This window comes from Eubalaena glacialis, chromosome 1 (assembly GCF_028564815.1).
Source record: "Eubalaena glacialis isolate mEubGla1 chromosome 1, mEubGla1.1.hap2.+ XY, whole genome shotgun sequence".
Lineage (NCBI taxonomy): Eukaryota > Metazoa > Chordata > Mammalia > Artiodactyla > Balaenidae > Eubalaena > Eubalaena glacialis.
Genome location: NC_083716.1, coordinates 87,922,184 through 87,938,436, shown reverse-complemented (window position 1 = coordinate 87,938,436; position 16,253 = coordinate 87,922,184). Strand labels below are relative to the sequence as shown.

The 16,253-nt window shown below is 41.6% G+C and overlaps 1 protein-coding gene across 1 annotated transcript in view; it reads right to left on the bottom strand.

Annotated features, from left to right (window-relative positions):
- The window catches only part of PCNX2 (pecanex 2), a 303,741-nt gene that overhangs the window by 245,985 nt on the left and 41,503 nt on the right, over positions 1 to 16,253 (bottom strand). The window contains exons 6-8 of the mRNA XM_061182433.1: positions 9,599 to 9,746; positions 9,328 to 9,473; positions 6,891 to 6,984 (exon numbers count right to left, since the gene is read on the bottom strand). Of these exons, the coding sequence (XP_061038416.1) occupies positions 6,891 to 6,984; positions 9,328 to 9,473; positions 9,599 to 9,746 (388 nt within the window). The remainder of the gene's footprint in view (positions 1 to 6,890; positions 6,985 to 9,327; positions 9,474 to 9,598; positions 9,747 to 16,253) is intronic.

Sequence of the window (16,253 nt, the reverse complement as noted above, 5' to 3'; positions counted from 1 at the left end):
ATACTAAAGCATGGTTATATATCTTTTACAAAAGAAAGCTCTTCTATGTTACTTGGAAGAATTTATAGACGAAAGAAATGTAAATCTCTGCTGAACAAAGAACAGAAACTATCAAGCTTTCATTACAAGACCTCCAGGGGAAATAACAAAAGTTCACTCTGCAGTGAACCCTTCAGACACAAAACACACTTCAACTTTTAGGCAGCTTCACCTTCAACTTCCTAGGCAGACAGCCTACTTCAACTTTGATTTTCTAGGAAGATGAGCTCATATTAGGCTCTGAGCTGCTGAATCAGTCCTGTGTCCTGGGTAATGAATTTATCCTCTGAAATTTTTTTTAAGTAGCAATTCTACATTCTGCAATTCAAGCCATAGTTCCCTTATTCTAGTTTCTGGGGAAAGCAGAACTACATGAGATAGTGTTACCAAAGGTACCTGCTTTCTGGACAGTTATTGTACAACCGGAAAATACTGCTTATATTTCTTCGGCAGTCAATGAGAAATGTATCGGTCCCAACAATGACAGAGAGGCCAAGGAGGGAAATTCGTTTCCTCTCCTGGTTTCCTCCAGGAATCCCCAAAGAGACATGGAAGTTACATTGCAAACCATTCCCTATTCATACTTGGGAGTTAGGGATATAAAACTGTCACATGGCAACTAGGCTTAACAATGGCGAAGAGGAATGGCGTTCTTGCCAATAACAAGAATCAGTGGTTTAATGCTAGTTAGAGGCAATCCTAGCCACTGAAGTCGCCTCAGAGGGAAAAGGCTGCTTTTCTAATATCTTCCATGGCTGAAGGGCTTAGAAACTGTCCCAACTAGGAATCTTTCCAAGTTCAAAATCAAAGTTTATGTTTACTACAGTAGGAGAACTCTAAATGTAATGGCATTAAAAGCCAGAAATAAAATAGTAAACTACCTTCTGTAAAACTGCCACAGAGGCCAAAACGCTAGAACACAACAGGCTGACAGGGAGAATACAAAGTACTTAACCACCTTAAAATCTCGTAAAGTGACTCATAAAAGCGCTAGAGGAAAGGCTTCCCTTGGCCTTTTGCTCTTTTGCTGTATAACGTCATGGTGAACTTCAGCCACTGTCCTACGGCTTCTGTTTGGAGACAGTTTAACAATAGCTAACATTTTCTCAGTGCCCCCATGAGAGGTACTGTGCTAAGCACCACGTATACTATTATATTTAGCTTTCAAAGCCGCCCACTGAATTCATTACTAGTATTATTTCCATCTATGCATTAGAAAACCAGTGCTTAAGATGGTTAAGTAAAGCTGCTCAAGGTCAAACCAAAAGTTACTCTTCGTGCAGGAACGGGAACCTGGGCCAGTCCAAGGCGAAAGTTCAAGTTCACGCCACAGGACACGACCCCTCTGATGTCAGGGAAGTGTGGACCCCAATGTCAGCTTTTCCATCACAGTTGCCTCCCATATGGACAGAGAGAATCGCTTCCTCCTCACTGAATGGAACACAGGACTGGAGAATCTAATTGGAGACTCAACCTTGATTTCTACAGAGAGGGGTTAAAAAAGTCATTTTGCAGGGGGTTTCTTTCCACTTTTAAAAGGAGAAGATAACATTCTGTATTCAAATATGTAGACCAGGCAAACTGTTATTGCTTCTGGCCCTTCCCCTCCAACAACCGCAAGGTGAGAGAGTTATCTGTGGATGTTCTTTTGATAATCCCACCTTCACTGGGCTGTTTCTCTCTGCAAAGAGGTCTAATGACTCCTGCTGCAAATAGAACAAAGCGTGAGTGCCTTCACGGACCGCCTCTGCCCCTCCTGCTTGCCTTTTACCTGCTATCCCTAAATGCCTGGCTCGCGTTTGCTGTCCAGAACTCTGATTGGACTGTCTTTGTCATTTCCAATGATTAACTTGATTCAATTCACTATTTACTGAACATCTACCTACAGAGGGCTAAGTGAGGGCTATCAAGGCACCCTAGCCGTGGTCACTTTTCTTTAGACAAGAACAGTCTGGAAGAAGAGCTGGGAGTCCCCTGCACCTGGGAGAATGCGGTAAGCACTCCTCTGACGACAGCATGGAGGGATGGATTTATTGCCAGGGTAGGGACAAGGGAAAGATGGATAAAAGAGGCAGATGGTAATTTGTGCTTTGAAGGAAGAGAATTCCAGAAGGTAGAAGTGAGTGGAGAAGGGCGTTCTAGGCAAAGAAGGGCAGATACCAGGAAGAGGAAGGGCTGAAGGTCGGTTCCACGGGCCTCAGGGGGAGGAGAGGTGAGGCAGGGGCTGCAAAGGGGGCCTGGAGGAGCAGGGGGCCGCATAAGGGCACCCCGAGATCACATGTGTTAGCAAGGGGGCTGCTCCACCCAGGTCTCAGAGTACCAGGTGAGGGCCCGGGCTTAGGGAGCCCACAGGCCACGGCCAACCACAAACATGCCATCGGTGGCCTGTGGCATTTCAAAAAAAATTAAAATCGACAACATTAAACAAAATAGATTTTTACAGATACGTGGGCATTTCTAGCTCCCTGTGGAAAGAACTGGAAAATCTGCTCACCCAGGCCTCCCAAGCTGGCATAAGCACCCTGAAGATAAGAAGCAGCAGCCCTCTGAGGGCAGGACAAATACCCTCCAAAGGACTCAGCACCCAACACCCCTAGCATTCAACCCTGGGCCCGCTTCACCTGACTGGGCGCCAGGGAACTGAGGCTGCAGCCCCTGCTGGGGGGAGGGTGCAGGGGGTGGGATTTAAGTGTCCCCTGGCCACTTACTTAGCTACTGAGGTTGGGCTTGTTTCTTCACCAGTCTTAGTTTCCTTTTCTGTCAAATGGAGTGAATATCACCTACCTCCGTTTTGTCGGGCGGATGAAATGGGATAATTTAATAGTTAGCACAGTACTTAGTGCAAAATACACCTTTAATAAGCGATGGCCGCTGCCACCATAACTATGACAGGAAAACACTTCCTTCAGGGCCAGGAACTGCCAGGACATTCCTTCCCACGGAAAGACTCAAGGCGCACTGGAACACAGGTGTAAGGTGTGAGTGCCCTGGCCCTTCCAAGTTACAAATTCCTGACCTGCTGTCATTGCACTTGATCAGCTGTGTGCTGCTCTGATGTGTCTTTACCTCTAGCATTAAAGAAACAGATGGGGCTTCCCTGGTGGCTCAGTGGTTAAGAATCCGCCTGCCAATGCAGGGGACACGGGTTCGAGCCCTGGTCCAGGAAGATCCCACATGCCACGGAGCAACTAAGCCCGTGCGCCACAACTACTGAGCCTGCGCTCCAGAGCCCACGAGCCACAACTACTGAAGCCCACGTGCCTAGAGCCCGTGCTCTACAACAAGAGAAGCCACCGCAATGAGAAGCCCGTGCACTGCAACGAAGAGTAGCCCCCGCTCACAGCAACCAGAGAAAAGCCTGCACTCAGCAACGAAGACCCAACGCAGTCAAAAATAAAATAAAATAAAAAATTTAAAAAAAAAAGTAACGGATGACACACGCACACAGGTATGTTAATGCAGGGATTAACATATTCAAATTCAACCAGCTTGCTTGCTGTCATGCTATTTTAGCACAAGTTTTCTTTCATACAACCATTTCGAAAATACCCAAACCGTCACTACAACACGTGCTCCCATGGAAGCCAAGGCTTATTACAAATCCAAAGAAATTAGCCTCCCGTGCATGGGTGGCACGGCTTTCAACATCTCTGAGTCTGAGGAGGTGTGTGAGGCTGTTGGAATATCTACCATAAGCCTGTCAGACAGCAGTTGAAATCCAGAAGATCATCTGACGCTACAGAAGACTGAGCCATCTTTTCTGAGCATGAATTAAACAGATGGCGTCCCCGTAAGTGCTTTTCCAGAACTGCCCCGGGAACAGCTTCAATGCTATAATTTTGCTAAGTGAAGTGACTAGAGTTTTGTGCTCGAGCATCAAACAGGAAGCACCATACATCTCCTATGACCACATGGGCCACTGAAAGGCCACAGTACTCCAGAACAAAGTCCCCTCTAAAGGACTAACTTATTTCAAAGAGTAGACAGTACAGAGGACATGTATATTCTCAAGTAATAGTCTACACATATAATAGCAGACATGTATATTATTTTTTTATCTTCAGGCACAAGAAAGAGATGTGCATGGCTATGGGCCATTCTTTCCTAGAACTCTTAACACCAATGCCCTGTCAAACTACCTTGGGGAAAGAGCAGGGAATCAAGCACTTAGAACTTAGCATGTGGTGTTGGTGGGCCAAGACCTTGTCCATCGGAATGTTCACATACAAGAAATGTAAGAGATAGACAGGGACATTTATAAAAGAAAGCTGCTTTTATAAAATTTGATCATTATTCTCTTTAAAGAAGCACAGTCACTAATTCAATCGCCATTTAACCAGAAGGAGAGTCGTCAGGTGTCATCTGCCGATTTTTGTTGCCCGGCATCCATCCACCCAACTCCAAATTTCCCTCTGAAGAGCTGCCCCCATACATTCTCAGAGGGAACCTGTCCAGCTCTGTCTATGAACATAGATCCCAGCCAAGTACTTGCCTTGGTAATCGGGCTCAGGGTTCCAGGTGGCCCAGTCAGAACAAAGGAGATACAGAGTGAGACTTATATTGGGGTTTATGGGAAATAAGCATCTTATCCCCAGTGGACATGAGTGAGAGAAGACATAAGTGGGGCTGCTGCAGACATCTTTTGACTGTCAGGGTGAAGTGTTTGAGAGTGATGTCAAAACAGAGCAATGGGAGGGTGACGGAGAATGAGAAACCACACCCTTGAAGACACCTACCCAAGACGTCTCCGTTACCTGGCCCCCAAATTCCCATTTTGGTGAAGCCTGTTGGACTTGGATTTCTCTCATGTGTAACAGAAAGGGTCTAACTGTTCTATGTACGTGAAGAGGCAGATGTAGGAAAGTAATGACATTCTGGGACTCCTCTAAGCCACAGGGCTTGACAGGAAAGCTCAGCACAAACACATGTGGTGTTGTCCAGCAGTGCCCAAACCTACCCTGGCCAAAAGCTCTTTCACCAGAGTAAATGCACCGTGGCAAAGCTAAGCCCAGGCAGGTCTCGAAATGGAGGGCAAGTTAAACAAAAAAGAGCTCTAACATGGGAAAGAAATGCAGAGGAAACAAAAGAAAGCAAGAGTTGGAGGAAAACTAATAAAGAGAGAGAAATTAAGGGGAGAAAGTGAGTTAATGGTGTCTCTTGGTGAGGCATGGTCTAAGGAAGCGGGGCTTATTGAAAACCCTATAGGTACTCTCTTTCATTCTTATCTGCACACTGTGTATTTTTAGTTTTTTAAGGCTCTGGATATGTGGTCTTATTCTAACTGGCATTACCGGCAAAAGCAGTTCAAGTATTTTCCTCGGGGAAAAGTGTAGTCCATTTATCTGGGAAAATAAACATTAAAAAGCCATGTAAATTTATTTGGGGATAAAATAGGAGGCATGTTTTTGTTCCAAATTTAGTTTAGAAACACTACAGCTTTCAACTGAGGACTGCAGAATAACAGGACAGCTTTTCAAGCTGTGCTCTCATGTAATTAAATATTTTGTCTGAAGAAAGCTGCCACCTTAGGTGACTGAACTCATCAAACCACTGTAACAAAATGTCTCAGAGGCTGGAACTAAGATGGGGGTGACAGACGGCTCTCTCCTCTTGGGTCTCCATTGGCATGAGCGCTTTGCATGCTTTCTGGCTGGAGAAGGAGAATTTTGTTGTGTCTGTTTTGATTGGAACTTGGGTACCTGAGGGAGACAGAGGAAGAGTGGAAGGCATGTGGTTGATGGAGGCGGTGCCTGTCTCCCCCCAGGACTGACTCTGGACCCGAGCAGGCTGCTTCAGGGTCGGCGCCCAGGTGGGGTGGTGAGGCCAGGAGAGCTATCACCTAGCGTACCCATCAGATCTACCATGACGGCTGACACCAGCATTCCTGAGAAGGTGAGAAGCAGCAGGGGTGACCAGAGGACACCCTAAAAGGCTGCCACATGCCAGAATCCCACCTGGAGGCCAGATTGCCGGGGCAAGAACAGACTTTGTTCTAGGCACACTGGACGCTCTCTTTGAACTTCCCAGGCATACCTGGTAAGGAAACTTTGACCTTAGGAAGGAACACTGCACCCCAGAATCTGGAAGTAGGGTTCCTGTAACTCCCTTGACCCTCTCCAGGCGTGAAGCCTAAGGCATCCCCTTGTGTGACATCACACAAGTCTTCCGTACATCCTCAAATAGGCGTACACCTCTAGAGAAATGTACATGAAAAGTCTCCTCCCTTACTCAGAGCAAGCCACTGAGGCACGGCCCTGTGGGTTATCCTCAAAGAATCTTGAAGTCCAGGATGAAGGATGAATTCGGTCCACCACTGGTAAGATTTACAGCTTGCCCAACGCCACCATTAATCCACGTACATTCTGGATATGCAAGCGAATTCAATATCAACTTAATTAACGTGTGATCAGGAAGGTTACTCAACACACGCTAAAGGAGAAGAGAAAGGATGTTTAGATCATCTATCTACAAAAGACCTTGCCAGCGCAGATGAGAACTAACCACATCTCTAGTCCGTTCCTTGAGACAAATGTAATAACGCGTTCTTGAGCTGCATCACCACCTTTCCCATAATTGTTTACACAGGGTTCCCCTCTATTTATGCCTACGTGTTATATTCATTTTTGGAAGTGGCTACTATGAAAGTGGTTCTGTTTATTTTCAATTATTCTACAATATCTGATTTTCTTTCTTTCACGTGAAACCCACATGCTTTGCCGCCTACAGACGGATTATCACATTCATTCTACACCAGGATCTTCACTTCATTTACACTCAGAGTCAGTTGCAATGTAAGTTGCTGGGGGCAGCAATGCGACACCTTCCCCAACCTGAAAACAAGCCCCACTTACCCAGCGTGAGAGAAGCCGTCATAATTTGATGGCTGATGCTGGAAAGGGCCTTCTTTCTGATTTCCAGACTTTAAGTAACAGGATTTAATTTCCCCTGCAAAATTTCGGCAAAGAATGGTACACAGTTATTTGTATATGATCATTTCCGTGTATAATTTTTCCAAGTTAGAGGGAACTCATTTTGGACTATTTTAATGATAATTGTTGGTAGTCTAGGTCCATTCTTTGTATTTCTCCATAGAATGTGTAACTTAGCTAAGAAAATCGTGACATACCTCTCTGATACTATGCTTAGACAAGTTTGACTCAGTTACTTATTTTTCATTGAAGTATAGTTGATTCACAGTGTTGTGTTAGTTTCAGGTGTACAGCAAAGTGAATCAGTTATACATATATATACATTCTTTTTCAGATTCTTTTCCATTATAGGTTATTACAAGATATTGAATATAGTTCCCTGTGCTATACAGTAGGTCCTTGTTGTCTATCTATTTTACGTATAATAGTGTGTATCTGTTAATCCCAAACTCCCAATTTATCCCTCCCCGCTTTTCCACTTTGGTAACCATAAATTTGTTTTCTATGTCTGTGAGTTTGTTTCTGTTCATTTGTGCCATTTTTTAAGATTCCACATATAAGTGATATCACATGACTCAGTTACTTATTACTTAATTGCTTTTCATCGATTAATTTGTACCATTTCTAATCCCCTTCTGTATATTCTTTTCAATGCATTTCTTTTGTATATTCTCTTCATGTGTCAGGATGATCTGTGTATGCTGTAACTGGGTTTTGTTTTTTTTTTTTTGTATCATGTGCAAAAGAGGCTTATTAAGTGTGTGGTTTTGATCGGTGGACCACGAGGGGCCATCCCAACCTTTGAATTTGCAGATGAGCATTGGCATAGCTGCTGACTGGTATGTCAGCCTGGTAATGAGGAAAAGCAAGAGATGGAATTAATTTGCGGAGTTAAATTAGCCTGCTAAAGTGGTTCAGGGTATTGAGGTGTGAAAATCAGTTCACTTTGTAAACGTATACAGTCTCTCCCCAGAAGAGGTTTTAGGCATACTTTCTTCAGGTGACAAGGAAGCATAATTAACCTTGTCTGTTATGAGCAGCTGCAATGTAGTCTGCAGTGCTGGACCTCAACTTCAAGGTTGTCGCCCCAAAAGAAACATTCACAATGACATCCACGGCCCCTCTGGAGGCTTTGACAGAAGTGCTAATGTTGTTCTTCATAATGTAAAAGTCTCTTTGTATTTCTGCAGATGCAAAAGCACTTCAAACTATAAACTACTGATCTATATAGAGAGGGTAATATATCATTTATTATCCAAACCAGGATCCTTGTGAGAGTAGAATAATAAGTTTACATTGATCTATAAGGGACTTAACCCAAGACCCGACCTACAAAAACTAAGACCTATATCCCTTATCTAAGGAACCTTGAATTTGCCATTTAATGGTTCTTCCTTCCTTTCCTTCTTTCTTTCTTTCTCTTTCTTCCTTCCTTCCTTCCTTTCTATTACTTTTTAAAATCCTTTTTATAACAAGGTATTAAAAATATATCAAGGTCAGATTTTCAACATATATCCAATGAATATTTCTTAGGTGCTGGGCATTACCTTCCCAAAGTTTACAACTGTGAGGGAGAGAATATCACTAATCAAATTATTATAAGTCAGTAAACAATGATAAGCTGTAACAGTCTCAAAGAAGGAAAAGGATAGGGTGTTAGGAAAGCAAAAGAGCAGAGGAACCTGATTAAACCTGGGAAATCCAGGAAAGGTTTTCCTGAAGAACTTCCTTTAGAATTGAGATCCGAAGGGTAAATGGCACAGTGTGGGCACAGGGACACGGTATGTGCAAAGGCCCTGAGGCAGGAGGGCGCACACTCTGTTTTAAGAACATTATGTATGAGCAAGCAGAACTAAGCCTTCCTGTTCCAGTCTAGGACAGGTATCCCCCGTTTTTGTAAGTTCGCTTTACGCCACCTCATTTTTTACGAAAGACCTACCTTAGTCCATGTTTTTGCTAACTGAAAGAAATCCGAAAATTTTTTCTGCTTCTAAAAGGCTAAAAGTGAAAATAGCATTCAGCGTTTGTTTTGCAGTGAGTTGTACAGCCAGCACACACCCCAAGCAATAAGAGTAGCATCACCAAGCTCCCTCCCCAGGAACTATACCCAGTATCTCAGCATCAAGCTGCCATAGCTTTGAATTAGGACCATCTGTGTCTTACATTGATGTATTTTTTGCATCCTTAGGTAACTGCCTCTTTGCTTTACACCATTTCAGTTTAGGAAAGATCTCGTAGGACCACTCTACTTTCAGATAGAGGGGAAACCTGTCCTCAGGCTAAGAGACCACATGGGACCTTGAGAAAGCTGCCAGCCTTCCCCCTTCTATGTCATGAGTAAAGAGCTCTAAAGACTTACCATGTTCATCAATAAAGACATGCATCGCATCCACAGACATCTCATCTTGCACAGATGTTTCAGGCCCACTGATGACTTGCAACACAGAACTATCTTGTTGGGAAGTTACCCTGTAGATTATCTGTCTTTGTCTATTGCCCTGGAAACTTAACATATATAAAAATTTCAAAAACAGTGTGGAACGCCTCCTTACCCTTAACAAAGCATTAAAAGAAGCAGCCAGTAAATGAGGCTGCACCAGCATGAAGCTATGTAAGTAAGTTATCCTTACAGGGTCGGGATCTTGGCAGGCTCAGTGAGCCCGGGGCTGGTGCTGGTGTGCTCTTGACTTTGCACGTCTGGTTTTCCTTGCTTGGCATTGGGTCCACTGGGTTTCTCACTTTCTAGGATTTCCTCCTTTTTCTCCTGGGAACAGTTATCTGAAAAACATTGCTTTATGTGTTAACATAATATTAAATAAGAAATTAAGGTGAAAATACTTGGAAACAAGTTACCAAAACTGAAGCAAGAATAGACAGAAAATCTAAATAGCTCCTATGAATTCAGAATAAATACATTTTAAATAAATTAAATAAATTTTATTTAAATAAATTTTCATTTTACTAATTATGAAAGTACCTAAATATTTTTGAAAAACAGAAGTGTGTATGTGTCAGAGACATGTTATTTAGACATCTACAAATACCATCACTTTACATATGGATTCAAGGACTCCCTTATAATACTCCAGTGACCACTGGCTTACCCAGTTGAAAATCACCCTTTTGGCTCACTTAGTCCTGAAAGGTTCATAACTCATACACGAACAGCATCGATGAAGAAAACTGCATAAATACCCTGGCGATTTTGGAGTAAAGTCTCATTTTTCATTTTAAAACCTTATCAGTCTTTCCTTCTCACTCATTCTCAAAATCTAAATTTTCAAGCTGAAGGTAGAATTGGTCTCTTCATAAAGTAGATGCTCATTAAGTATAGCTGACTTTGAACCATACCTTGGCACTATGGAGGACTCAGTGAGATACTATGCCTACTCCTTACCCTGAGAATATTTGAAGATGAATTAGAATTCCAAGATCAATAGGTATATATCGGGTTTTTGAATTTTTAGAATCCTCTTTAAATAATAGACCAAAACAAGGGTCTTAGTTTACACCATTATGCAAAGTGGAATGACCCCTGAGGGTCAGCTGTCCTTATCTAAAGACACACCCAATGGCCACTTTTAAGGTCACAATGTCCTCTGTATTCCCATGATCAAAGATACCAATAGCTATCTTCTGCATAAATTTTTGCTTGAGAGAAGAACAGGATTGAGTTTGAACCTACAGGCTCTTTCAAGACATGCCATTCAGAAAGCCCACCAAGATCTGTCTCAAAAGGTGAAGTGGGGTCTAAATCACATCATCATGTATACAACAAAGTTTTTCATCCTTGGACTTGAAGTACTTAGAGAAACATTGCTGGCTTCCAAGTGAGTCCTGAAGATAAATATTCCCAGTGCATCTGTGAAACGATTAGAATTTCTTTGGTACAAAAATGTTTGCCTTTCATTTGACAGCTTGTCAGGATAGAAGTTTTCACAGTTTTCAAGAAACACATTTGTGAGAAAGTGCTATCATAACAAATAGCTTTAGCCAGTGATCACGTCGCGTAAAAACTGCAGGGAGGCATGTTTAGACAGCTCTACCTTCTGACACTACATGTATATGGACTCATCCATTCACTTCGCTTTTAATACCTGAGTCTCTCCTTCCCTTAAATGGGCACATTACATATGTCAACCTATGGGTTATATATTTTTTTCCCTTTAAAAATACACGTTTATAGGAATTTTCTGTTTCTAAAAATAGTACACATGAATGCCATGCAATTTAAAACTAGAGAAAAGGAAAAAATTCTTAAATTACTCTTAACCCCATCATGCTGATACAGGAACCAATATGATACATATCACACCAGTATTTTTTTCTAGGCATCATTTTTTTTTTTTTCAAAACTTAAGTCATAATACAGACGTTGATTTATAACTGTTCTATTTGACTTAAAGTATTGTAAATATTTAATGCCATTAGATATTCTTCTACATCATCTACATCATCCAAAAATGGAAGTTATAATATTACATTAATATAATATAATTTACTAAACTAAATAGAACAGTTAGAAAACAAATGTTGTTTTATAGCTGTTCTATTTATCTTAAAGTATTATAAATATTTAATTACATGAGATATTCTTCTACATTATCCAAAAATTGAAGTATATACTACATTTAAAAGTATAATTTATTAAACTAGACCCCTACTGTTATAAATTTAGGGTCTTTCAATTTTTCTATACTACAGATAATTCTTCAATAATCATCTTCACGTGCATCATGATTATTTTCTTAGAAAGTCTAGAAGAAACTGAATATACAAATGGATAATAGCCAAATAATATATATAAAAATAGAACTCTGACCTACATTCTACAGCAACCAGCCCAGAAAACCAACCCATAATCTACAATAACCAGCCAGGAAACCAACACACTATGTACAAGTCAGACTTGTAGGAAATCAGACCACTATTTCTAGCAAACAGCTCAGAAAGCCAAATAATAACCCCTATAACAATCAGTCCCAAATGGCCAGGACTTGAATAATAACAGAGCTTCCCTAATTTTTGTCCCTGATTCCAGCCAGAGAAATCCAACCAATCAGAAGGAACCAAATACGCTCCCCTAACCAATCACATCAGACGCTCTAGTTACCCCGCCTCCAGCTTCCCCAGGCCAACAGCCCGCAATCACACCCAAAGCCTTCCTTTCTTCCACTACAAAGCTTTCCCACTCCTCTGCCTGCCTTGGAGTCGCTGCCAAAATGCTGGTGGCTGACTCTTGCTGTAGCAAGCTCTGAATAATAGCCTTACTTCTTCTCATTGAGCAGTCTTTGTTTATTTCCACAAAGTAAAATAAAGCTGTATCAAAAGAAAACAAAAACATGGCTTTAAAGGCTGTTGATAAGGGTGTGGTTTTCCATAACCTCAAATTCTAGAATATCCCCAAGACCTAAAGATAATCTAAAGGCCTTTGTGGAGATGACCTGGGTTGGAAATAAGAGCACCATAGAGGGCTTCCCTGGTGGCACAGTGGTTAAGAATCCACCTGCCAATGCAGGGGACACGGGTTCGAGCCCTGGCCCGGGAAGATGCCACATGCCGCGGAGCCACTAAGCCCATGCGCCACAACTACTTAGCCTGCGCTCTAGAGCCCGCGAACCACAACTATTGAGCCTGCATGCCACAACTACTGAGCCCACGCGCCTAGAGCCCATGCTCTGCAACAAGAGAAGCCACTGCAATGAGAAGCCTGCGCACCACAACCAAGAGTAGCCCCTGCTCACTGTAACTAGAGAAAGCCCGCGTGCAGCAACGAAGACCCAATGTAGCCAAAAATAAATAAATAAATTTATTAAAAAAAAAAAAAATAGAGTACCATAGAGAGACCTGGACAACTACATGCAAAAGAAAAAGATTAGAACATTTCTTCACACCATATGCAAAAATAAGCTCAAAATGGATTAAAGATCTAAATGTAAGATCAAAAGACAAAAAACTCCCAGAAGAAAACAGAACACTCTTTGACATAAATCGTAGTATTATTGTTTGCATCTGTTTCCTAAGGCAAAGGAAACAAAAGCAAAAACAAACAAATGGGACTAATTAAACTTAAAAGCTTTTGTACAGCAAAGGAAACCACTGTCAAAACAAACAGACAACCTAATGATTGGGAGAAAATATTTGCAAATAATATGACCAATAAGGAGTTAATATCCAAAATATATAAACAGTTCATACAAATCAATATCAAAAAAACAAATCAACCCGATTAAAAAAATGGGCAGAAGACATGAATAGACATTTTTCCAAAGACATAAAGATGGCCAACAGGCACCTGAAAAGACGCTCAACATTGCTAATCATCAGAGAAATGCAAATCAAAACCACAATGAGACGTTACCTCACACCTGTCAGAATGGCTATCATCAAAAAGTCTACAAATAATACATGTTGGTGAGGATATGGAGAAAAGGGAACCCTAGTAATTGTTGGTGGTAATGTAAACTGGTACAGCCACTATGGAGAACAGTATGGAAATTCCTCAAAAAACTGAAAATAGAACCACCATATGATCCAGCAATCCCACTCCTGAGTATATATCTGAAGAAAACGAAAACACTAATTTGAAAAGGTATTCACAGCATCAATGTCTACAATAGCCAAGATATGTAAGCAACCTAAGTGTCCATCAACAGGTGAATGGATAAAGAAGATGTGGTATAGATATTTACAATGGAATACTACTCAGCCATAAAAAGGAATGAAATTTTGCCATTTGCAACAAAATGGATGGACCTGTAGTTATTATGCTTAGTGAAATAAGTCAGACAGAGAAAGACAAATACTGTATGTTATCACATATATGTGGAATCTAAAAAATAAAACTAGTGAATATAACAAAACAGAAACAGACTCACAGATATAGAGAACAAACTAGTGGTTACCAGTGGGGAGAGGGAAGGGGGGAGGGGCAAGACAGGGGTAGGGGTTTAAGAGGTACAAACTACTATGTTTAAGATACATAAGCTACAAGGATATATTGTAAAGCACAGGGAATAAGCCAATATTTTATAATAACTTTAAATGAAGTACAATCTTTAAAAACCATAAATCACTGTTAAATACCGGAAATAAGTATAATATTGTAAATCAACTATATTTCAAAAAAAAAAAAAATAGGAGGGAGGAGAGTAATTCCCAGGACAATAAGAAGAGCAAATGTTTGGTAATTTTAAAAAATTAAATTAAAAAAAAAGTCTCTGTCCCTTCCTGGAATAGGTATATGATCCACTTCAACTCTTCCCTCCCTGTTGTACCTGCAAGTTCCCAACAACCAAGCCTGTTCCTTTCCATAGAAAACCTGATAGCATGCACATCTAGCACACCCCTTAGGTTTCCAACTCAACCCTGTTCTGATTGAACGTGGCTGGCTGAAAAGTTTAAGAGCAGAAACTTAAGTAGACAGACCAAATAAACCTCACATATAGCCTGAGGGGAAAATCAGAATAGAAGGCTGAAATTGATCAAGGAGCAAGACTTTTCACATATTTTCTTAATTGAATCATCACAGTAAATCTGTAACATATTATTATTCCTGCTTTACTGAAGCTACTGTGACTCAGATGGATATGGTGAGTTGTCCAAGCTCACCCCGCTGGACTGCAAAACCAAACTTTGGCCCTGGGCTGTCAAGTTCCAAAACCAGAGCTCTGTCCAACCCCCACACAGCTTCCCGGAAAGAAACACATCATCCAGATCAGCATTACCTAATACAGTAACCAGTAGCCGCATGTGGCTACTTAAATGAAGTAAAATTCAATAAAACTAAAAATTCCATTTCTCAGCTGCACAATCCCCATTTCAAGTATTTAATAGCTACATGTGGCCAGTGCCTGCTGTCCTGGACGGCAGATATGGGATAATTCCATCACTGCAGAAGGTTCTATTAGACAGTGCTGGTCTAGATGCATGAATCTTTATACTAATTAGATGGTGAGCATCCAAATCTTGTATCAGAAAGTGTCTAGTATCTCAAAGTAACCAATGCTTTCTTGTACTGCATGTGTCTGTTATAAAGTTTAGCTGAATCTTTCCTGTTCTTGTTACTCTACATGCAAAATCTTGGATACACAGACACAGTAACATGGAGAATGCATTCACTTTACATAATTTAAATATTCAGACTTAATGAATTTTTAGGCAAGAGTGGACTGACCCACAAGCAGGGCAAGCCTTTAGGCAGAGCACCAGAAAGACAAAAGAAACAAGAGCAAATCGCTGGGAGCTGCCTGCATGGAGCCAAAGGGTCCCCCTGACTGGCCCAAAGAGCAGAGAACAGGCAGCAGCAAAGGGACAATCACAGCACGAAGATATGCTACTGCCATGTGAACCACAACTTCCTGCAAGCAATCCTACCACGTAGATACGCTCTCAGAGATCTAGGCAGAATTGATGTACTCAAAGATCAAAGAAGTATGGACATTTAAAGTTAAAAGACTTTGGGACTTCCCTGGTGGCGCAGTGGTTAAGAATCCGCCTGCCAATGCAGGGGACACGGGTTCGAGCCCTGGTCCAGGAAGATCCCACATGCCGTGGAACAACTAAGCCTGCGCGCCACAACTAGTGAGCCCACGTGCCACAACTACTGAAGCCCGCGCGCCTAGAGCCCGTGCTCCGCAACAAGAGAAGCCACCGCAGTGAGAAGCCCGTGCACTTCAATGAAGAGTAGCCCCCGCTTGCTGCAACTAGAGAAAGCCCGCATGCAGCAACGAAGACCCAACACAGCCAAAAATAAAATTAATTAGTTAATTAAAAATTAATAAATAAAGTTAAAAGACTTTGTAAAAACTCTAGTCCATGGGACTTCCCTGGCGGTCCAGTGGTTAGGACTCAGCACTTTCACTGCCTTGGCCCCAGGTTCAATCCCTGGTCGGGGAACTAAGATTCCACAAGCCATGTGGAGTGGCCACAAAAAAAACACAAAACAAAACTCTAGTCCAGTAACATCCTTTGCCAGGGAGGAAACTGAGCCCAGAGATATTAAGAGAATGAATCTTCTATTCATACAGGAAATATAGTTTATTATTTATGAGTGTTGACTCTGTAGCCAGACTGCCTGGAATCAAAGCTCAGTTGTAGACTTACTAGACTAACTTGGGAAAGGTAGTGAAAACCAGCTGCAAAAAAGGAATGATAACAGGACCCATAACGCCAGGTTACATGAAGAGTATATGAGTGAAAGTGAGACTAACTGTATAATATATTGCTCAAACTGGGAACCCTTTTGAGAGTGAAAGGCAGCGTTATTAATAATTATGTTGGCAA